Source organism: Stegostoma tigrinum, chromosome 2, assembly GCF_030684315.1.
Source record: "Stegostoma tigrinum isolate sSteTig4 chromosome 2, sSteTig4.hap1, whole genome shotgun sequence".
NCBI lineage: Eukaryota > Metazoa > Chordata > Chondrichthyes > Orectolobiformes > Stegostomatidae > Stegostoma > Stegostoma tigrinum.
The window spans coordinates 139,994,625-140,018,115 of record NC_081355.1 but is presented as its reverse complement, the minus strand read 5'-3'; the positions used below and the strand labels follow the sequence as shown (position 1 = coordinate 140,018,115).

Sequence of the window (23,491 nt, the reverse complement as noted above, 5' to 3'; positions counted from 1 at the left end):
GAAGCTGAGCTATTCTAAAACTATTTCAGTTGTGTCCCCTTTCTTCTCAGTCTCATCTTGTTCCACTTCTGTTTTTTGTTTTCTACACCTGATTTTGCAACAGATTTCATCTAGTTCTAATTCACATTTCTAATTGACACTTTATCCTAATTCATTGCAGCCCATATAACCCATCAATAGGATCACACTGATCAATTTTAATTCTACCTTCCCATTTAATTCTTTGATTTCCTTAGCATGTATAACTCTTCTAATCTCTGGTCTTGAATAGCTTCATAGAAATAGCCACTGCTGTTTGTAGTGGGATTTCAAAGATTTTCCTTGCCTTAGTCCCAGCTGAATAACATTTTTATCATGAAATAACACCTCAGTTCTTATTTCCCCAGTTCTAGGAAACTTGTCACCTCTGTCTTTACTGAGAGTAGTAAGGGCATGGAATGCCCTGCCTACAACAGTAGTAGACTCGCCAAGTTTAAGGGCATTTAAATGGTCATAGGATAAACATATGGATGATAATGGAATATTGTAGGTTAGTTGGGCTTCAGATTGGTTTCACATGTCGGTGCAACATGAAGGGCCTGTACTGCGCTGTTATGTGGTCTACCCTGTCCAGTTTGTTCAGATTTTAACAAGGTTACTTTGCGTTCCTAAACTACAAGTAAATGTTAGGCCTATGATTAGAACCCCTTTCAAAGAGCTCCATCATAAGTGTTTAATCAAGCAACCTTATTTCTTAAGGAGACATAACTATATATTTTGCACGCTGTGATCTCACCTAAGCTCTCATACAGTTTCAACAACTCTTAGTGTTGTTTTTTTGACCTCTGCAATGAAAGTTATTGCCTCTAAAATACTTAGTCCTTGCAATTAACCTGTGATTTGTGCGTGAAGGTCTCAAGCCAATATGTGCTAATTTTTCCTCTTAAACGCTGCTCTTCTATTCTTCCAAGCAAAATGAATATCTTCATAACTATTACACTCCATGAACGAACCTAACAAGCCTTTACCCATTTTGCAGACTGTCCTACAGTCATGCCTAGTTTATCATCAATGTTGGTGAAAGTGGCTGACCCCCACAAATTGATTCTTGTGATACTCTACCAATTATACCATGTATTCTTAAAAAAAAATCCCCTATTTATTCTTGACCTCACTTTGGTGTAATATCTAGTTCTAACCCTATGTTCTTACATCCTGGAACTTGAGCTGCCATGTTGTATGGCACCTAATCAAATGCAATCTGCAAATTTAAATATGTTGTATTCTCTGGGACTCTTCTTCCCACCACCTTCCACACCCCCAATAATTCTGTTTATTAATATATAATATGCCTTTGAATTCATAAGTGACTCCACTGAATCTTCAATCTCCAACTCTAATCGACTGTAGCATTTTCTTGTTATTGATTTCAAGTGCTTCAGTTTTTTTCAGTTCAGTACCATTGTCCAAAGAATAGCACATTTTATTGCTTATTCACTCAATCTTAATTTTTCCTCATTTTCTTATTGTGACCACCAATGCCTACTTTGAGTAGCTCTTTAACTAAAAAGCCGAAACATGCAAGGACAATTTTAACCTAAGCTTGGTTCGCACATAACAACTGCACCTCCCAGTAGCGAACCATTTCAACTACCCCTCTCATTCCTTTAGAGGACATGCCCATCCTGGGCCTCCTGCAGTGCCACAAGGATGCCACCCGAAGGTTGCAGGAACAGCAACTCATATTCCGCTTGGGAACCCTGCAGCCCAATGGTATCAATGTGGATTTTGCAAGCTTAAATCTCCCCTCCCCCACTGCATCCCAAAACCAGCCCAGTTCATCCCTGCCTCCCTAACCTGTTCTTCCCCTTACCTATCCCCTCCTCCCACCTGAAGTTGCACCTCCATTTCCTACTAACTTCATCCCGCCCCCTTGACCTGTCTGTCCTCCCCAGACTGACCCACCCCCTCCCCACCTTTACTCATATCTACAGGCTTCATCCCTGCCCCCTTAACTTGTCTGTCTCCTCTCCGCCTATCTTCTCCTCTATCCATCTTTGATCTCAACCCCACTCTCCCTATTCATTTCAGAACCCTCTCCCCATCCCCCTTTTCTGATGAAGGGGCTAGGGCCGAAACGTCGGCTTTTGTGCTCCTAAGATGCTGCTTGGCCTGCTGTGTTCGTCCAGCTCCACACTTTATCTCTAACTGGCAGATTTTCAGTTACCCTGCTGTAAACAAATTAACTTCTACGTTTCTGAAGTTCTCTGATGACATCTAGTGACAGAAAATACTGTTACGTTTGACTCAAAGGTGGAGAGTGACTTTTAATCACTCCCCTGTCTGCATTTTATTTAGACTTGGCTTTCCTTTCAGTGGTTGTAATTTGAAATCCGGTGACCAAATCAAAATAAAACTGGCTTTCTGAAAAAGCAGTTGTTTAGTTGTGCACCTCCTGTATTACTGTAATCCTGTAAGTTCATAGAACATAGAACATAGAACAGTACAGCACAGAACAGGCCCTTCAGCCCACAATGTTGTGCCGACCATTGATCCTCATGTATGCACCCTCAAATTTCTGTGACCATATGCATGTCCAGCAGTCTCTTAAATGACCCCAATGACCTTGCTTCCACAACTGCTGCTGGCAACGCATTCCATGCTCTCTCAACTCTCTGCGTAAAGAACCTGCCTCTGACATCCCCTCTATACTTTCCACCAACCAGCTTAAAACTATGACCCCTCGTGCTAGCCATTTCTGCCCTGGGAAATAGTCTCTGGCTATCGACTCTATCTATGCCTCTCATTATCTTGTATACCTCAATTAGGTCCCCTCTCCTCCTCCTTTTCTCCAATGAAAAGAGACCGAGCTCAGTCAACCTCTCTTCATAAGATAAGCCCTCCAGTCCAGGCAGCATCCTGGTAAACCTCCTCTGAACCCTCTCCAAAGCATCCACATCTTTCCTATAATAGGGCGCCCAGAACTGGACGCAGTATTCCAAGTTCCTCCAGAGTACTTGTGTCCTATTTTAAAACTAATGAATCTGCTTTTCAGGTTGAGGTTCTGATAAGAGTGGAAGAATGCTTTCAACCTTGTCAATGGTTTTGATTATTGGAACCTTGTTATGGATCCACTTCCCAGAGAATGTGTTTTCACAATCAACTAGCACAATCATCCATAAATCTCTGGAAGCACCTGCTTTTTTTTTCGTTTCAAGGAATTAGAATCACAGCTTCCACACTCTGGAAGCAGGCCATTTGGCCCATTGAATCCACACCAGACCTCTGAAGAGCATCTCACCCACCTTATGTTTCCCATGGCTAATCCACCTAGCCTGTTCATCTGTGGAAACTAGAACAGTTTTGACGTATGACTGAAATTCCTTATCCATGGTATCATTCTGGTAAACCAAGCTGCCAGCATGGTAGTGGATGCTGACATCTATCATTGTCACTTCCTCATCTCTCAATCTGGTTTGAGACAATGTCTTCCCTACGCAAAGCCATGATGCCTATGGCTGATGGATCCATGTTTTCAATTTTTTTTGCAGTGTTCACTATTTTAGCTGAGGCATATCTTACACTGTATCATGATCTCTTACAGTTGCCCCATATATTTAAAAAAAACAACCTTATGAAATCTGTTATCAAGTTTGTCACAATTTAATAATTTGTGTACTTTGATATAAAGCCTGTTGTTCATTCTGAACTGATAATATACTCTTGTTAGTCTTTGTAAAATGCGTCACCTAACAGTTGCGTTGAACAGTTACGCAACAGAGTCAGTACGGGAGAAACCCTTCAGCCCATGGAGTTTGTACCATTAAAAGTACATTACCTGCTGTACTTTAAGATTGAGGTTTCCTGTCTCAGCTACCCACTGTGCAGTACATTCTCTGGGTGAAAAATCTTTCTTCAAATCTCTCTCAATCCTCCTGTCTTTCATTTTAAAATTACACATCCTTGTTCTTGAACTTGTAAGTGGAAACAGCTAACTTCTGTTTATGTATGCTTTGTTCATCCTGTCCATTTCTTCCTGTTGGCCATCTTGAAGTTAGTAGCTTTTGTCCTTGTCTGCTGACTTTAAACTTTATAATGCTTCTTTGTATGCCTGTTGTGATCCTTGAACCTGTTCCACATTAAAGAATTCCTACATTTAGTTTGTCTCAATTTGCCTTTCATAAAAGTATGATGACTCTCCTAGATTAACCTTTGCCTTTCCAAATGAAATTTTGTCCTAGTAATAGTTTCTAACACCTTCACTGATCTTGGGCCTGCTGTCCTGTAATTTTCTGATTAACTGTTTTCCCCTTCCTTGAATAGTGCTGAGAGCATCAGCCCAATTATCCTTTGGCACTACTGAACTCTGGGGATTGAAAGTTTGTAACCAATGCCTTTGCTAATCTTACTGCTTTCCAGTAATCTTGGATACATTTAACGTTGGCTAGTTAATTACCAATGTCAGTAAATCTTTTAGAATGTCTTCTATTTCAAATATCTTGCTGCTATTTCACACCAAACCACTCCCTTCACTTCAGCGCAACTTCAATATCATCCTCTGAAGATTTATTTTCCTTTGAGTTCTTAATTCCAGTTCATTCCCTACCAAACTTGTACTTGTGTTTTTGTTTGAGTTTGTTTCATCTTTAAGTTTTTTCCTGTAAAATGTTAAATGAATTGCCTCCATGCTTTCTGATTGATTTGTGCACCCTGTATTTTTAACAAGTTTCCAATTTTGTTTCAACTGCTTTTGTTGTTTAAAACAATTGAACTTTGGATGTTGTCTTTCCCTCCTTCATGGCATGCCTAGATTTGAACTGAAGTATCTTTGCATGTTGTCTACTACTCCATTACTGCTTTACCCTGCAATCTACCTATTGTTATTCAAGTCAGTTAAATTAACTCCCCATATTTGAGAATTTTTAATGATTTTCTGATCGTTTTGAGTACTGAATGTCATTTAGTTCACCTACAGACTCCACTTGTCCTACTGCATTTGAGAACCTGATTCATCTACTTTTTCTCCTTTTTATTCGCTTCAGCTATATTAATTTTGCACATTTCAAACTATTTGTTTTTCCTATTTTTCCCTGTTTTCCAATTTTATATATGAAGACTTTGCCCTGATTGTTGTACTCTTGGAATTTGCCAACAAACTTGGTTTGGCTTGAAGGTTTATTGCAAGTTGCATGAACGACTATACTAGAAGTATAGTATTTATTCTTTGCCTTCATTCTCTGTGTACTAGATTACCTTCCAGCTTAGGTGCTACTTGGATCTACATTTCTGTCTTCCCTTTTTGTGCTTAGTCTGTATTCCACTGCTGAACTTAAAATAAAAAGTGATGCTCCCCAAGCCTTGTATGTTGCAGTTGGGAAGGTCGCTAAATCGAAACGGAGATATATTGCACAGCTCTTAAGTGGTCAATCTTTTTTCTTTGTTGCTTCCAGTTTGAATGAAGTGTCTTAAATGTACCAGTTCACATGGATAGGTAATGTAGCATTTGAATATTTCTACCAGTTTCAGCCAGAGTTTTAATGCGTTATCAGAAGACTGCAATTTATCCAGATAAAACATATATTAGAAACAATGTCACAATCAGTGCTTAAATTAATCCTTTAAAGCTTGAACTGACATTGAGAAGTACACTGTAATTCCACCTTTATTTTGTTTGAACCTAAATGCTTTTTAAGCAGTGCAGTTTATCCTTGAACTTGTATATTATGGCAGGGATTCGGAGCTCCACCTTGCCCAAAGCCTTCATGTGAGCATAGACGATCCATGGCTAAGATTATCTGCTCTTTTTCGAAGAGTGCTACTGTAATTTGATTCCATTATTGCCTGTCTGGAACAGATTAGAAACTTATTCTAGATGTTAGTTAGTTGTTTTAATGCTGAATTGCATTTGTTCCAGCAGGGATTATTTAGTACTACACTGGTGCCCTCTTATTTTTCCCCAATTTCCTCAACACCAATAGCCATAAAGAATTCTAACTTCACTGAGTTTTGAATGTATCAGCCAGTTACATTATTAACTCATCTTCCTGGTGAGATAATCTCAGTATTTCAACTTCCTATAACTAGTTCGAACTTCACCTTTTCAAAGCTTAAAATGGTGTACTTGGGGTACTGTTTTATGGCTAAAACTGTGCAGTGATACTTCATGGAATTGGTGAATTTCATTGAACACAATCACAGTAAAGTGGGCTTTCAAGCAATGAGAAGTGTACATTTGCAGTTTTTTTGGTCAAGAGAAAATAATGTTTTTGGGGCGAAACAGGTTATTCTCTGCAGCAAATCCTAATTAAAAGTTGCAGTGAGAGTAGCTAATGCATGTTGCACTGCACAAACTTACGTTGCTGTAAATGTAACAACTTTTAACCAGTTCTTGGTCTACTTGAAGAGAACTTCATGGAGCAATCTGAAATTTACAATTCTTCAATGCTTTTTAGTCTTTAGCAGTGCTGGCAAAATGACTGGCTGATTTGCTGAGAAATCTGAGTTCAGGATGTAAAATTTGGATATAATTGGTCTCATGAAATGAATAAAATTATTGTTTACACGGTACCGTATGTACACTTTGCTAAGCCATACAATTCAATAGTTCAACCACTTGTTAACCAGCATAGTTATTAATTGGTCCTGTGTTTCACAGATATCGCAAGCTGGCATTGAAATGGCACCCTGATAAGAATCCTGATAACAAGGAAGAGGCAGAGACTAAATTTAAGCAACTTGCAGAAGCTTATGAAGTTCTTTCAGATTGTAAGTATTATTGGATATGAATTCTTGACCTGAGTGGATAATTCTGACACGAATTGTTTTGTCAATTTTCTGGTTCATGAAAAACATTCAAGAGCAAATTGCAACAACCTTTTATTGTTTCTCTTTTATGGAAACTGGCTTGCTGTTGCATGTTGACCTCTTGAATTAAGATGATCTCCATTATAACTTATTAAAATTAGTATTAAACGTGATAAAACATACCATGCTAAAATTTGTGGTTGCTGATATCTGAAATTCTTTGTAGATATTTTTGCAGGCATTTGGTTTCTGTTTTCTACATTCAAACACAAGTGCTATTCTGCAGCAAGCAGCCAGTCACCCTTGTTCACAATCATTTATGCGATATAAAGAGTTATTATGCAGCTACGTGAAATAAATACAAAGACAAAGCTGAGTGTTGGAACATATTGCTAGGGAAACAATGTAAATATTTGGAATAAAAACCAAAAGAACTGCAGATGCTGTAAATCAAGAACAAGAACAAAAACAAAAGTTGCTGGGAAAGCTCAGCAGGTCTGGCAGCATCTATGAAGGAGAAAACAGTTAACATTTTGGGCCCGGTGACCCTTGCTCTGTTATGATGCTGCCAGACATGCCCAGCTTTTCCAGCAACTTTGTTTTTGTTAATAAACATTTGGAAGTCTTGCTGCAGTTGTATAGGACTATTTTTTAAAAGTGAGATTCCTTTTGGAGTTTATTTTAGAAAAGGTAATTACATTAAAGCTCCTCAGAAGTTTCACCTCATTGCCACAAGAGGATTATTCTGAGGAAAGATTATGGAGGTTGGGCCTGTACAATGGGTCTGGAAGAATGAATGACTTTTTTAAAATGTAAATCATGAGGGGGCTGGACAAGGTTTGTACTGTGAGTACATTGGCCTACCTGGCACCCCTCCTAACCCTGTGACTGTGCATTTACTATGGCTAGTCCATCTATCCTGCACATTCTCTCTCTAATACTAGAGACATGTAGAATGGCCAGTCTGCCTAATCTGTATATCCCTGGACTGTGAAAGGAAACTGGAGCACCTACTTAAAACATGACAACTCCATGCAGTCACCTGAGGCTGGAATTGAACCCAGGCCTTGGCACTGAGGCAGCCTCTAGTCACTGCCACCATGCTACTCTGAATATGTAATTTACATATTTCTGTATCTTAATATACGCATAGATGATAATGGCATATGTGCAATGTAGCTGAGTGAAAAGCAGTTTAAATGTAGGCATTGCTAGGTCAGCCAGCATTTACAGTGTGCTTGAGTTGCCCTCGTAGATGTCAGGAGTAACATAACCAAATTAGGTAAGGATCTGGTTTCCTTCCCTAAATGACATTGGAGAACTAGTGTTTTTATGCCATCTGGTAGTGGTTACCTGGTTACCATCAGGCTAGCTTTTTTATTTCAAATGTCACCATCCGGCAGGTGGAATTTAAACCCTTCCCCAGACTATTAAACTGGAACTCATGATTCTAGTCCAGTAAAGCTACTAGTACACCCACCCACCACCTCCATTGTCATAGAACATAGAACATAGAACATAGAACATAGAACATAGAACATAGAACATAGAACATAGAACATAGAACATAGAACATAGAACATAGAACATAGAACATAGAACACAGAACAGGCCCTTCAGCCCACAATGTTGTGCCGACCATTGATCCTCATGTATGCACCCTCAAATTTCTGTGACCATATACATGTCCAGCAGTCTCTTAAATGACCCCAATGACCTTGCTTCCACAACTGCTGCTGGCAACGCATTCCATGCTCTCACAACTCTCTGCGTAAAGAACCTGCCTCTGACATCCCCTCTATACTTTCCACCAACCAGCTTAAAACTATGACCCCTCGTGCTAGCCATTTCTGCCCTGGAAAATAGTCTCTGGCTATCAACTCTATCTATGCCTCTCATTATCTTGTATACCTCAATTAGGTCCCCTCTCCTCCTCCTTTTCTCCAATGAAAAGAGACCGAGCTCAGTCAACCTCTCTTCATAAGATAAGCCCTCCAGTCCAGGCAGCATCCTGGTAAACCACCTCTGAACCCTCTCCAAAGCATCCACATCTTTCCTATAATAGGGCGCCCAGAACTGGACGCAGTATTCCAAGTGCGGTCTAACCAAAGTTTTATAGAGCTGCAACAAGATCTCACGACTCTTAAACTCAATCCCCCTGTTAATGAAAGCCAAAACACCATATGCTTTCTTAACAACCCTGTCCACTTGGGTGGCCATTTTAAGGGATCTATGTATCTGCACACCAAGATCCCTCTGTTCCTCCACGCTGCCAAGAATCCTATCCTTAATCCTGTACTCAGCTTTCAAATTCGACCTTCCAAAATGCATCACCTCGCATTTATCCAGGTTGAACTCCATCTGCCACCTCTCAGCCCATCTCTGCATCCTGTCAATGTCCCGCTGCAGCCTACAACAGCCCTCTACACTGTCAACGACACCTCCGACCTTTGTGTCGTCTGCAAACTTGCTGACCCATCCTTCAATTCCCTCGTCCAAGTCATTAATAAAAATTACAAACAGTAGAGGCCCAAGGACAGAGCCCTGTGGAACTCCACTCACCACTGACTTCCAGGCAGAATATTTTCCTTCTACTACCACTCGCTGTCTTCTGTTGGCCAGCCAATTCTGTATCCAAGCAGCTAAGTTCCCCTGTATCCCATTCCTCCTGACCTTCTGAATGAGCCTACCATGGGGAACCTTATCAAATGCCTTACTGAAGTCCATATACACCACATCCACAGCTCGACCCTCATCAACCTTTCTAGTCACATCCTCAAAAAACTCTAAGGTTTGTAAGGCATGACCTACCCCTCTCAAAGCCGTGTTGACTGTATTTGATCAAGCCATGCTCTTCCAGATGGTCATAAATCTTATCCCTCAGAATCCTTTCTGACACCTTGCAGACGACAGACGTGAGACTTACTGGTCTATAATTGCCGGGGATTTCCCTATTTCCTTTCTTGAAGAGAGGAATTACATTTGCCTCTCTCCAGTCCTCAGGTACGACTCCAGTGGAGAGCGAGGATGCAAAGATCTTCGCAAGTGGCGAAGCAATTGCATTTCTCGCTTCCCAAAGCAGCCGAGGACAAATCTGGTCTGGGCCTGGCGACTTGTCAATCTTAATGTTTGACAAAATTTTCAGCACATCAGCTTCGTCTATCTCTATCCATTCCAGCATGCACACCTGCTCTTCAAAGGTTTCATTCACTACAAAGTTGGTTTCTTTCGTAAAGACAGAAGCAAAAAAACTCATTTAGGGCTTCCCCTACCTCCTCAGGCTCCACACACAAGTTCCCTATGCTATCCCTAATCGGCCCTACTCTTTCTTTGACCATTCTCTTATTCCTCACATAAGTGTAAAATGCCTTTGTGTTTTCCCGGATTCCTTCTGCCAAGCCTTTCTCGTGCCCCCTCCTGGCTCTCCTCAGACCATTTTTGAGCTCCTTCCTTGCCTGCATGTAATCCTCTCTAGCTGAACTTGACCCTAGCTTCCTCCACCTTATGTAAGCTACCTTCTTCCTTTTCACTAGAAGCTCCACCGCTCTCATGAACCTTGGAACCTCATCCAAGGTTCCCTAATCTTACCCCTTCTTGCCTGTCTCAGAGGGACATATTTACTCATCACTCCCAACAACTGTTCCTTAAACCGTCTCCACATGTCGATAGTTCCCTTACCATGGAACAACTGCTCCCAGTCCATGCTTCCTAACTCATGTCTAATCGCATCATAGTTTCCTCTTCCCCAATTAAATATCCTCCCATTCTGCCTAATCCTCTCCTTCTCCATAACTATGTAGAATGTGAGGCAGTTATGGTCACTGGAGATAGTTGGATTCTTTTATTGGCAATAGTTGTTTGAAACTTGTGATATGGATGTTACTTGTGCGTTGCTGAGAGAATACATTTTGCCAAAGAGTAGTTGTACACATCAGATAATTCACAAAAAAAACTAACACAAAGGAAAAACAACATTCTGACTCCTGATTTAGTTGACAGCAGGACTCTGGTAGAGATTATCATAAAGAATGTAACGGTTAACTCGTCATTTAGCTGACCAAGTCTGTTTCTCATGTCATGTTGTATATTAGAATGGATAGCTTCAGTTTTGGAGGTGTCATGAATTGTATCAAGTACTAAGTTATCTGCAAGTATTCACACGCCTGGTCTTATGATGAAGGATGAATTAATGAAACAGTTGATGGTTGGATCTTGTGCTGTAACTCATGAACTCCTGATTTCCTGGGATCTAGTTTGCCTTCAACCACAACCATTTTCCTTGGATGCAAGTCCAAAAGTGCAGGAATCTTACCCTGCTCGTTGACTTCAGTTTTAAGGCTCTTTAATGCCCCATTTTGTCAAATGTCAAGGTATCCACTTTTACCTAGAGTTTGGGTCCTTTGTCTGTATGTTTGAACAAAAACTGTAAGTAGGAAGTCTGAGCATTGGTAAGTGCTTCTCCAACAGTTATTCTCTGCAGAGTAGACTTGTAAACTGGTATTTTCCACGTTATTGGGTGTTAGTGGTGTAGCTGCACTGGAACAGCTAAGCCAGGAGTATGCTAGTTTTGGAACTGTCTACTTCATCATTACTGCTGTGATGTTATCAGGGCCATGGATCCTTGACACATCTAGTGCCATCTCTTAATGTCACATGGAATGAATAGAAAGGGGTTGCGTTTGACACTTGGGATGCAAGGGACCTAAGGAGGCTAAGACAAATCCTCTAATTGCCTACCTGAGGATGATTGTTTATACCACAGCCTTTTCTTGCCCTAGACATTACTCACCGTTGTAAATGGAAATATTTGTAGAAGGAGGGTCGATCCCCGAAATGTCAGCTTTCCTGTTCGTCCGATTCTGCCTGGCCTGCTGTGTTCCTCCAGCTCTACGCTCTTATTTCTGACTCCAGCATTAGCAGTTCTTACTATCTCTATTTGCGGAACATCCCCTTGTTTAATTGTCCAGTGTTGCTCATGACTGGATATGGCAGAATTACAGAGCTTTCACCTGATCAATAAGTTGTGGAATTGCTTTGCTGTGTCAACTACATGCAGCCTTTGCTGCTGTTGAGCCAAGCTTAATGTTCTGTGTTTGTTCTTTTTAAAATAAACTGTTCCTGAACCACATGAATATGTAGATCAGCTTTCAGTAAAGGATATATTTACCCAGTGAAGCTGACTTGTTCCATTTGAGCTATTTAGAAATGAGTTTAGAGCAATATTGGCTTGCCACATCAGCTTTTTCATGTGTTAAGTGTTTTGATATGAAGAACTGTTTCTAAAGCAATTATAAGTTGCTACTAAAGATGACTTAGCAGTGTTTTACAGCCCTGATGCTAATTGTTTTCTAAATGACCTTTTTTAATACAGCCTCAAAACGTAATATCTATGACCGATATGGTAAAGAAGGCTTGAATAATGTTGGTGGAGGTAAGCTACCTGATTTCAAGGTTCAAAATGTGATCACGTTACTCCTATTTTGCATTATTTTGTCATTTGATTGAACCTTGCTGTTAAGATACTTGTGATTTAGAGTGCTGTAGTTATTTTGAAACTTTTTTCTGAAAAAATGTCAGTTTGGTTGTTCAATGTAGTGTTACGATCTGTTTGAGGAGTGAACCTCTGCACTTGTCACACAATTTGAACTTGGAAAGGAAGGTGACTTTTGCCTGTTTCGTATCTCACTGTATAATTCAGTGTCAGAAATAAGTCAACCAGGCTCCTTTAGAATAATTAAAGAAGCAAGGAGCTGCAAATGCTGGAGAATCTGAGAATAACAAAGTGTAGAACTAGGTGAACACAGGCCAAGAAGCATCAGAGGAGCAGGAAGGCTGATGTTTCGCTCCTAGACCCTTCAGAAAAATCAGCATTTTCTGAAGAAGACTCCAGGCCTGAAACGTCAGCCTTCCTGCTGCTTGACTTCCAAAGAGTCCATGATATCTCAAGTAAAGTGTTATTTTAAGTTATTTCCGATATCTACATAACCACGGTCTAACTGGTACCTGAGTGATTTTCAGTTGCCATTACTTTGTAATATTGTTTCCTTTTTTCATTTTCTTCATACAGTTGACTTTTTTCTAAACCCACAAAACAAATTGTCCAGCGTATTTTAAAATTCTCTCCGTGGTTCATTGTAAGATTTAATCGGCATGAAGTTTTCAGCTGTTATCATTCACTATGTTGTACATGATGTTTAAAAGCCAAATTGTTTTAAGGTTATTCTTTTTGGAATACATCAAGGTGAATGCGTTTTTGATTGCCCAGCATTCTGTGATGTGTTAGTACTTGCAGATTATTTGGCAATATTGACTGCATTTGGGTTGAAGCACTTCTTTTCAAGCAATAGTCAGAATTGAGACTGGTGCTTCAACTAATAATACAAGCAACCTGTATAAAGATGTTTCCAATTCTGACTTCTCAACTGGTGTTAAACGTAAATTCTTTTATACCATTTTCTGCACATCTGTTCACAGTTCAATGTGTCCTACACCCCTAGGATTAAATCAAGCAAAATTCAATTGCAGTTCTGTTCCTGCTCCAATTATGTAATGACCTAAACTGTCCAATACTGACAATTCATTGAGCTTGAGTCCAGGTTTCTCGACACATGGTATAGTGTATTGAATCTTAATTGCCAACTCTTTTGGATCATCTTTGAATGGAAATTCATTTAGTATGATTTTGATATTCACTGAATTTCTTAAGCATCAAAAGCCTGATGAAAACCCATTTGAAAGATGTTTGAAATTGAGATCCAAGCTCTGGAATAGTTGGTGTTTAAAGGTTTATATAATTTATCGCGACTTTTGTGTCATCTCCTATTAGGTGGTCAGTTTGGAGAAGGCTTTGACTTCGGCTTCACGTTCCGTAATCCTGAAGATGTTTTCAGGGAGTTCTTTGGAGGAAGGGATCCTTTTGCTGACTTCTTCAGTAAGTAATTTATTGAATATTTTTTAAAACGTGGTCATCGTTTCCTTTTTATGAATCCTCTTGAGAATGGAGAGTATGAATAGAACGGTACAGGTTTCCCATTCCTAGTTTCTCAGAAAATGTGAAAACTGGGTGTCACGGTGCAATTTGAGCGTTCATTCTCTAGATTAATTGTCCAGCTTTGTTATTGGCCCATTACAGTAGTGTCCCTTAGTTTCTGTACCTACCTTTTTTATCTGGTGAAATTAGTTTCTTCTGGGAAATTCCTGCACAGCAAAGTGTTAAACTGTAATATACACTCACTGTTTTGCTTTAAATCCTCACCATTTTATTCTTGCTTAGCCAGAAGTAAAAAGAAAATTGCCAGAAGTTGATTTGTCATTTTTCATCACAGCACTTGCAGAAAATTGATTTTTGTCAAGTGCATGTTGTATGGCTGTGTAACCCTCAGGATTCAAATTGTTTAAATTTTGCGTTTGTATTTCACTAGTCATAAAACATTGTACTCACTGAAAATGTCTCTTGTTGGCATGCTTTGTGCTGCAGTATTAAGCTCAAGCTGTTTGTCAAATCATAAGTTGCATTCTTTGTGTGCTGAACATTTTGTTAGACTTCAGCCGCACCATGAATTCTGATTGAGAGTATAGAACGTGCCATGAACATGTTCAGTCCTTACTTATACTGCATTTTGGTGAATAGTGTTACTTGCCTGTTTTAATTGCTCCCTTATAAGAAAGGAATGCCTTCATTCTTAAGTAGGAGCAGTAGAAGGAGCAAAAATATTATTCAGTAGCTTTATGTATTTGGGTTTGAATGGAGCCTCCAGGAAGCTCTGTTGAGGTTCAGATAGATTGCAGTTTGTCAAAGACAGTCATTCAAAACTACTTTATTTCCTGTTAATTATAGATCGTCATAGAAACCTTAGTGTGGAAAAAGGCCCTTTGGCCCAACAAGTCCACACTGACCCTTTGAACGCTCCACACAGATCCATTCCCCTATAATCTGCCTAATCTCCACATCCCTGTACACTTTGGGCAATTTAGCATGGCCATTCCACCTAGTCTGCACATCTTTAGTCAGTGGCAGGAAACCAGAGCCCCCAGAGGAAACCCACGCAGACACGGGGAGAATTTGCAAACTTCGAACATGGTTGCCTGAGGGTGGGATCGAACCCAGATCCCTGGTGCTGTGAGGCAGTAGTGCTAACCACTGAGCTACTGTGTTGGTGACTGTCAGCTCAGTCATTTTTCAAAAAAAAATGTTGTGGAAGTGTGATGTTCAAATTGTGAGAGTTGTGAATAGTGGGGAAGGTTCACAAAGGATATCATAGGATATAGAGCAATTGAAAAGTTGGACAGAGAACGGGCAGATTTAATCCAGACAAGTGAGCTGATGCATTTTAAGAGGTCAAATGCAAGAAGAAAGCATACATTCCTTGTAACTTGTGGTCACTGGAAGTTGAAACCCCCAAATCTGTTTACGGAGGCACAGCTGTACTTTTAGAATGGGGACAGCTGGAATTTTAAAGACATCTGCAAAATGTAAGCAAATACAAAGAGTTTGAGGGTTGTTGAAACAGAATAACCAATGTTGTTCCTTTGAAGGGTGATGGGGATAATCTAGGAAATTTGAAGCTGGTGAGCGTTATCAGTCGTAGGGAAATTATTAGAGAAGATTCTTAGTTTACTTGCATTTGGAAAATATTGGACTCATTGGGGACAGTGAGCACAGCTTTGTGGGAATAGGCCTTGTCTTAAATTTAATAGTGTTTTTGAGGAAGTGTTGCAGATGATTAAGGGTATGGAAGTGGACATAATATCGAGGTAGATTTGACTGAAACATTTGACAAGGTCCCTCATGGTATGCTGACCCAGAAAAATTATGACCTCCATTCTGAAAATGCTATCCCACTGAAGCTTTGTCTGGCAAGGCTCATTCCTCAATACAGTGTCTAATATGGCCCCTTCCCTAGTTGGCTAGCTACATTTTTGTTTCAAGAAACTGTACATCTTTAATTTCTTAAATTTTGCAAACTACGGTGGAAGTTCCACCTTCCCATTTGTTCTTAAAGCAGAACTGTGTCCCTGTACACAGATTTGGGAGTTTCAGCTTCATCTGCAAACTCTGCATTGTCAACTGACATGAATTATCCTTTTGTGCCATAAGCTAACATGTTACAATGACTTCCCAAACTCTAATAATTATTTAGTAAAATTGAGTTGAACCTCTTATGATTTAGATTTTGCTGTGAAAGCTGTCATTTGTTTGTTGAAAGTAATGCAGAAGTGATTTGTCTTTCAATCAGTCTTTTCGGCATAGAGGATAGTTAAGGGAATTGCTTTTCGTTTAGTAATTGGTTGTTCCTGTCTCAGATGGAGCACCACATGGCGACTAGCTAATCTCTGCAATAGGATAAATTATTTTGGATTTGAAATTCTCATTTGCAGGAATGTAAACCCTTCCCAGAATTTCCCCTCACAAGGTCTGTTGGTAGCTACTAAAACCTGAAAGTTATGTTTTGATCTTGAGTTTTGTTGCAGATTCATCATGCCGTGCCAAGTGTACAGATCATATCTCCCAGATGAAAGAGCATGTTCTGCAATAAGTATGAAGCTTTATTCTTCAGATGCTAATGCCCAGTTGAATCAAACATGGCCAGATGTGAGAAAATAAAGCTAAACCTGAAAATGGTGCTTTTGAACCATAAGCTGCGGATTAGCTCAGTTGGCTGGACAGCTGGTTGCAATATATAGTGACACGAACAGCATGGAACTGGCTGGGGTTACAATGAAGGACCCTCCTGCAGCCTGCAGTATTGTTGGACCTTTTACATTAGACAGAGGCTAGTCACAGTTTAATGAGGGCAATCTATGATCCAGTAGGATATAGTGACTTTACTGTTGCCTTTTTCGTTAGCCAAGCAATGTCGATTACAAGCTGGTTGAATCTGGTTTGGATAGGATCAAAATGATTTCAGCAAGATTTTTCTTGTTGACAGCCTCACTTCTGCCAGTTACTTTGTTTTTAGCTTTTTTAAAGATTTGGCTGTAGCAGTTTATATTCACTCCCTCTCAGCAGCATTTTACTTGCACTTTGCATAATCTAGTCTACTGCAATTGATCACAGTGTGATCCGCTCTACAATGGGGAAATGAACCGTAGTGTTGGTGACTGCTTCACAGATCATCTATGCTCTGTCTGTTAAAAAGATAGTTTCCAGTTGCTTGTCAGTTGAACGCACCACCCTGTTCCCTGGCCAGCATTTATCTCGGGCTTGCTGCAGTGTATCAACAAAGGCTCTCGGCATGTGCTGACAACACCTTACTTTCTGCTTGGGGACTCTGCAGCCCCTATAGACTTTCAAGTTCAGTAATTTGAGCCTAAACTTTGCCATGTCCTAGCCCCCCCACCCCACATGTCACCCCGGTTATCACAGCTTGCTGTTGCATGCTACCTGTTAGCCACTAACAGTCTGTTAACACCTACTCACCCTCCCAGACAGATCATTATCTACCCCTTTGTCTAACTGCGCTCCCTCTCCTTTTGGGCTTAATCCTCACTTTATATTTGACCCCACACCCCCACCTCCGTTGTTGCTATTCTCTGCATATAAACCAGCATTTTCCTAGCTACCATCGGCTCTGAGAGTGGGTCATCAGACCTGAAACGTTAGCTTTGATTTCTCTTCTCAGATGCTGCCATGCCTGCTGAGCCTTTCCAGTAACTTCTGTTTTTAACCACTTTTGGTGTCATCTGCAAACCTAGTAACCAGCAGTATTTTCATCCAAATCAATTACATAAAATGACAAGCAAACGAGGACCCAGACTGATCCCCATGGAGCACTGCACGCCACAGGCTTTCAGTCTGAAAAGTAACCCTCTAGCATTATGCTGTCTCCTGCCATTCAGTCAATTATGTACTTAATTGGCCAGCTCACCCTGAATCCAAAGTGACCTAGCTTTACTCAGTAGTCTACTATTTGGAACCTTGTCAAAGGCTTTACTACAATCCAAATAAACAATGATGACGGCAGAGCAGTAGACAATTTTCTTGGTAATTTCCTCTTCAAAAAACTCAATCAAATTTGAGAGACGCTATTTTCATAGCACAAAACCAAGTTGACTATCCCTAACCCATTTTTGCCTCTCTAAATGATCATAAATCCTACTTTTTATAATTGCCTAAAACTTTATCCACAAATAAAGTCAGACTCTCAGGCCCATAGTCCCATGATTTCTCCTTGCAACCCTTCTTGAACAAATCTACAACATTAGCCACCTTTGTATTTAGATAATTTATTAGACCCCTGCAAAGGGGTCTTATAATTTCCTCCCTTCCCACAGCGTTCTGCTGCTATACATTAGATCAGATTCTGGAGATTTCTCCACCTTTTTGTATTCTTGAAGACCTCCCTAACTTCCTCTTTTATAATGTGAATTGTTTCTGAAAAAAGTTGATTCTCTGCATTCCCCAGACTCCATTTCTTTCTCCATAGTGAACACTGAGAAACATTCATTTAGTATCTTTACCATCTCCTGGGGTTCAACACAAAGGAGACCCCCCCCCACCCACCCCCCAACACCCCGGATCTTCTAAGAGGCCCTACCCACTGTAGTTGCACTCTTGCTCCTAATGTATTTGTAGAATCTCTTTGGATTATCCTTAGCTTTATCTGCCAATGCAATTCCTTGGCTTTCCTGATTTTCTTTAGGAATGCCATTACGCTTCTTATATTGAGATCCAAATGAACCAAGTTGTCTATATCTAAAATAAGAGTGTTATTCTTGACCAGAACCCCCCCCTCTTTATTCGTTGTCCCTTAATCTTACCAGCCTTACCATTCTCTCTAACAGGAACAAAATGCCTCTGAACACTCCCTATCTCGCTGTTGAATTCCTCCCCACTTGTCAGAGTCCTTTTATCTGTGAACAGTCTTTCTGAAAATTCTTGTCTCATTTCTTTTAAAGTTTGCCTTACACCAGTGAAAAAGTTTAACTTTGGAAGGCTTATACTTTCTGTAACCGTTTTGCAAATAGGTTATGATCACTAGACCGGAAGTGTTACTCCACTTTCACTTATCTCATTCTTTGCCTTGTCCAAATGAAAGTCCTGTCTTGCTGCTCCTCATAGGAGCATCTACATATTGATAAAGAAAATTTTCTTGAATGCATTTGGTATTCTTCACCATCAAATCTTTTTGGTCGTCCCAGGTAAGTTTGGAAAATTAAAATCCCCTATTATTACAACTGTATCCTTTCACTTGAGATCCAGTTCTGACAACTATCAGAATTTTGCTGCAATGAATTTACAGTATTTTCGCAATTGCAAGAAAGCCTTTAACATGAATGTCAAGAGTTTTAACTGGATTTGTAATTGACTTCAGTTCATCTGAAAACTGAGGGTAGGTCTTCACCGTTAATGACGAGATTCATGACTAACAGAGTTGAAGTTTATTTGGTGTAGATGGGAATGTGCAGTTAAGGTCACAGTCAGATCAGCCATGATACGATTGAATAATGGTGCAGCTGCAACATTCTAACATGTTTCTTTCAATTTATTACGCCAAAATATAGAAACAAACAGTTTTGAATCAAAAGTCTACTTGCACAATATGTAGCACAAATGAGCCATTTGGTCCAACTGTAAAAGTTTTCTACTTGTTCGTGGGAAATTGACAAAACTTGGGCTTCCTTACACTGTCTCATCACTGAATACTACTTCCTCTTTCCTCTTTGGTCCTGTCTTCCTCCTATTGCCTCCTTGCTGCACCCCAATAACATCTGTTTGCTACTGGTAGATTAGTGTATTCTTTTGTTAATCAGTCAGAATATCTGTCCAGTCTGTTTCAGGATCGTTGAAAGCTAAAATTCAGGTTGTCGCCTCTAGACCAAATTAACACAGGTTTCTATCACACTCAAACTTTTATACTAAATGTGCCTATTCTCCTTGGGCATTTGTAGAAATTTCATGTAGAAGAAATTAATTGTGTAGTTTGGATCCCATTTGAAGTTGAGTTTCCTTCATAGAATTTTGATTCTTTAACTGGAGTGACCTCATCTGCCCCTGCTACTGAACTAAAATTAGTATCTAATTAGTAAATATCAAACGTGTTATGCATGCTGGATGTCTAATCCATATTTTGATTTAACTACTTGTTCTACTGCTCGTCTCACTTGTCAAACTACTTGCCACAACATTATCTCTCTGAGCTCTTGCGTGGATCCTTCTGCAGCTCAATCCTTGGCTCCATTTACCTCATTATAAAGCCCCAGTTTAGATTCAGCCGTAGCAATAGTGTCTGAATTGGAAAGCTGTGGATTCGGGCTCTAATCTTGTATTTGAACATGCATTTTGTGCCCGTAAGATAACAGTGCAAAGCTGAGGGAGTTGTGCATTGTCAGAATCTGTCATGGAAAGATGTAAAACCAAGCCCACATGTAGAAGATTTGTAGCACGTGTGTTTGTTTGTCCTAGCTTGCATTATTTTCTCAACTAACAAGTAAAATATTAGTTTCTTTTTATAGGGGTTGTGTATGTTTTTTGTGTGCACTGCTTTAATTACTCTATACCTGAAGACTTCAATGGCTGGGAAGCCACTCTGGTGCATAATGGCAAATGTAGTTTTTTGACATGTGCAACCTTTCCCATGATAATACAAATGTGGAGTCAGTGCAAGTGATATTTAGATCTACCTTCATGTCTGCTCATACGTACCTTGCATTGATTCTGCTATCAGTGCACTTGTTTGACATCCTCCATTTGATTTTGTTTCCTCATGCTAAGTATTTTATGGGCAGCAAGGAATGGAAGCTAGCCCTAAGCTTAATGTGTCTAGAGCAGGGTAAGGAACCTGCAGCCTTTTGGAGTACTAATTGCGGTCTTTTGCCTATTTGTCAGCAAATACCAAATCCACCTTAAACCTCTGTACCATTTAAATTTTTACTCTTAACCCAGTCATGTCAAAAACTAAGAAAAGAACATTAAAGGAAGTGAGCAGAATATTGAGTGGAGTGCTGCTGTGAAATGTAAAATGTTTTTGTGACAACATAACTCCAACAGTGAAGAAATGCAATGCATATCAGCATTAAGCAACTCACGTACTAGAAATATGCTGAACTAGAAGGTGAACCCCAAAAATCTGCACTTAAAGATAATGAAAGATCCAGAGCAGCAGCAAATGCTTAAAACAATATTAGGACAAGGGACTGACATCACTGAAGCAACTTATGAAGTAGCATATACTTGGAAGAAGAGGTAAGGCATTTAATGATGTCGAAATCACAAAAGAATGCCTTGTTGAAATTCTAAGATGTTTAGATTCAGATAAGCTTAACAAATACAAGCAACTACCTCTTTCAAGAAGGACCGTTACTGGCAACATGAATTAGCCCTCAGAATAACAACAAACATCTTCACTTTGGTGTATCGTATGAAGTTATTATTTGACTGCCTTGGGTGAATTCACTGATGTTACTGAATCAGCACAGGTATTTATTTTTGTTATAACTGTGGATTTTCACTGCCTTGGAATTACTGTGTTTGCTTACGATGAAGACGTAACTGACATCTTCACGGAGTTCCAAGGAAAATGCTAGAAGCAAAACTGAATTTGATTTAGTAAATGTATGCACAGACTACACCTTCCATTAGAGGAAACATGAACGATTTATTGTTAATACAAAGGGTTGCCAGATCCCTATACTTTGTTTTCCTTTCTTTGTCTTTTGCATCGACAGAATCACTGTGCTCAATATGTAGTTTTAAGTGACCCATTAAATAAAGTTATAGGTAATGTTAAGTACAATTGAACAGATGCATCCCAGCATATTGAAATTCGTAACATGAAATCATCAAGCTGAAACATTTCAGCATGGATCTGCTGTATTATTCTAAAGCTCACTGGTTGCCACAAGGACTATATTTGTAAAACTTATCTTTTGAGGAGCTGAACAAACCTTTTGAATTGTCAAGAGGATTTTTGCAGAAATGCTGCATTTTTGTGCGATATAATATCAAAGCAAAATGAGAGATGTGGCTAAAATCAAGGCATTTTTGAAAAAACTGACTTTCTTGAACTGTCCTCGCTTGATCAGAAGTTTCAGCTGAACTCTTTCCTGAACTGGCAAAGAAAATTAATGAACAGGATACAAGCAAATCATTAAGGGAACAATCATTAAGGCGGCGTGAAAGAATACACATGTTTTAGGCTTCATGATTGAAGAATATAGTGAAAGATTTGCTGATTTTGAGAAACACAATTTCTCTGAATCTAGCTTTTCAACCACACCTCATTGTTGCCAAAGCATCAGACTTGCAACCGGAATTGATTGAGCTATCGGTTGATATTATTCTGAAGTTTCTATTTGATGCTTAGAGGGAACCCATTGTAATGTGGAAAAATGTCTTTCAATACCCATGTTTGTGTTAACATGCTTGTTGAATGCTGCCTTGTTTTTGCACAACCTACTGTTATGAATCAATGTTTTTGTGACAACACAAAAAATGCGATTGCGATCTCAAACGATGGACATTCACCTGAAGGACCAGCTAAAGCTATGGTTGATGTTGGAACCAAATATCTGATTCCTACCTTGCAATAAGCAATGCCAAAATGTCATTAAATGGTTTAAGTTGTTCTCATTTGTCGTGTCATCTGTGCCAAACAAATGTCTTTAAATTTTTATTTTGTTTCAAGTCCTCATAATAGTGGGCTTTAATTAAAATGAGTAATTATGTTGACAGAAATGACTTTGTATATGTTAAATTCTTAGCATGTGGCCTATTAGGACAAAATGTGGCCTTCCAAATGTAGGAAGGTTCCCCATGCCTGGTCTAGAGCATGCCCTAAAATGTAACTGAGCTTCACTCTAGTGACTGAACATGTTGAAACAATTGAGCCTTCCCATAGTACAATAAAAAATTTGTTGGAGGGAGATCCTGTCTGATTTGAGGTTTTTGAAAGGATTGCTTTTGCTATTGATGGTAGTGCATTTGGCGTGGTTTACATGGGCATTAGTAAGGCATTTGACAAGGTCCCACATGGAAGGCTGATCATAAAAGTAAGATGGTATCTAAGGCAAGGGGTGATGGAGAGTTGCTTTTGGAAATCATACCAGTGTACCACATGGATCAGTGCTGGTACACTCTAGCTGTTGTGTATAAACAACTTTGTGTGAATGTAGATTGTATAATTAAGTTTGCAGATGACGTGAAAATTGTGTTGATAATGGAGCGTGGTCACAGTCTGATCAGCTGGTAAATTGGATAGAGCAATGACAGATGGAATTTCATCTTTAAATGTGGGCTGATGCATTTCGAGGTCTAATAAGAGGGATATACACATTAAAATGGTAGGCCCCTGAAGTACTGAGGAACAAAGGGAACTTGTGAACAAGTCTGCAAAACCTTGAAGCTGTTGGCTCAGGTACAGTGCTGGAGACGGCCAATGGGATGCTTGCCTTTGTTAGCTGGAATGTGGAATAAAGGAATAAGGAAGTCGTCTTGTGACTAGGGTGTACGTTAGGCCCCAAATGGAATACAGTAGGCAGTTCTTGTGCCGCAATGTTGAAAGGATGAGATTGCTCCTCACTTGTAGAGGAGATTTGCCAGGATGGTACCTGGAATGGAAAATGTGTTACAAAGAGATATTGGATGAGCTGAATTTCCTTTTTTCCACAGCCAAGAAGGCTGAGAGGCTGCCTGGATTATACAAAATCAAGAGGCACAGGATAGACTGAGAATCTTTTTCATGGCAGAGACCTCTAAGTTGAGAGGGCA

General features: G+C 39.7%; 1 protein-coding gene across 3 annotated transcripts in view; it reads left to right on the top strand.

Annotated features, from left to right (window-relative positions):
- Positions 1-23,491, top strand: part of dnajb6b (DnaJ heat shock protein family (Hsp40) member B6b) — a 146,790-nt gene that overhangs the window by 44,934 nt on the left and 78,365 nt on the right. For all 3 annotated transcript variants that reach the window (XM_048550496.2, XM_059639624.1, XM_048550513.2), the window contains 3 exons: positions 6,635-6,744; positions 12,155-12,214; positions 13,610-13,714. In XM_048550496.2, the coding sequence (XP_048406453.1) occupies positions 6,635-6,744; positions 12,155-12,214; positions 13,610-13,714 (275 nt within the window). The remainder of the gene's footprint in view (positions 1-6,634; positions 6,745-12,154; positions 12,215-13,609; positions 13,715-23,491) is intronic.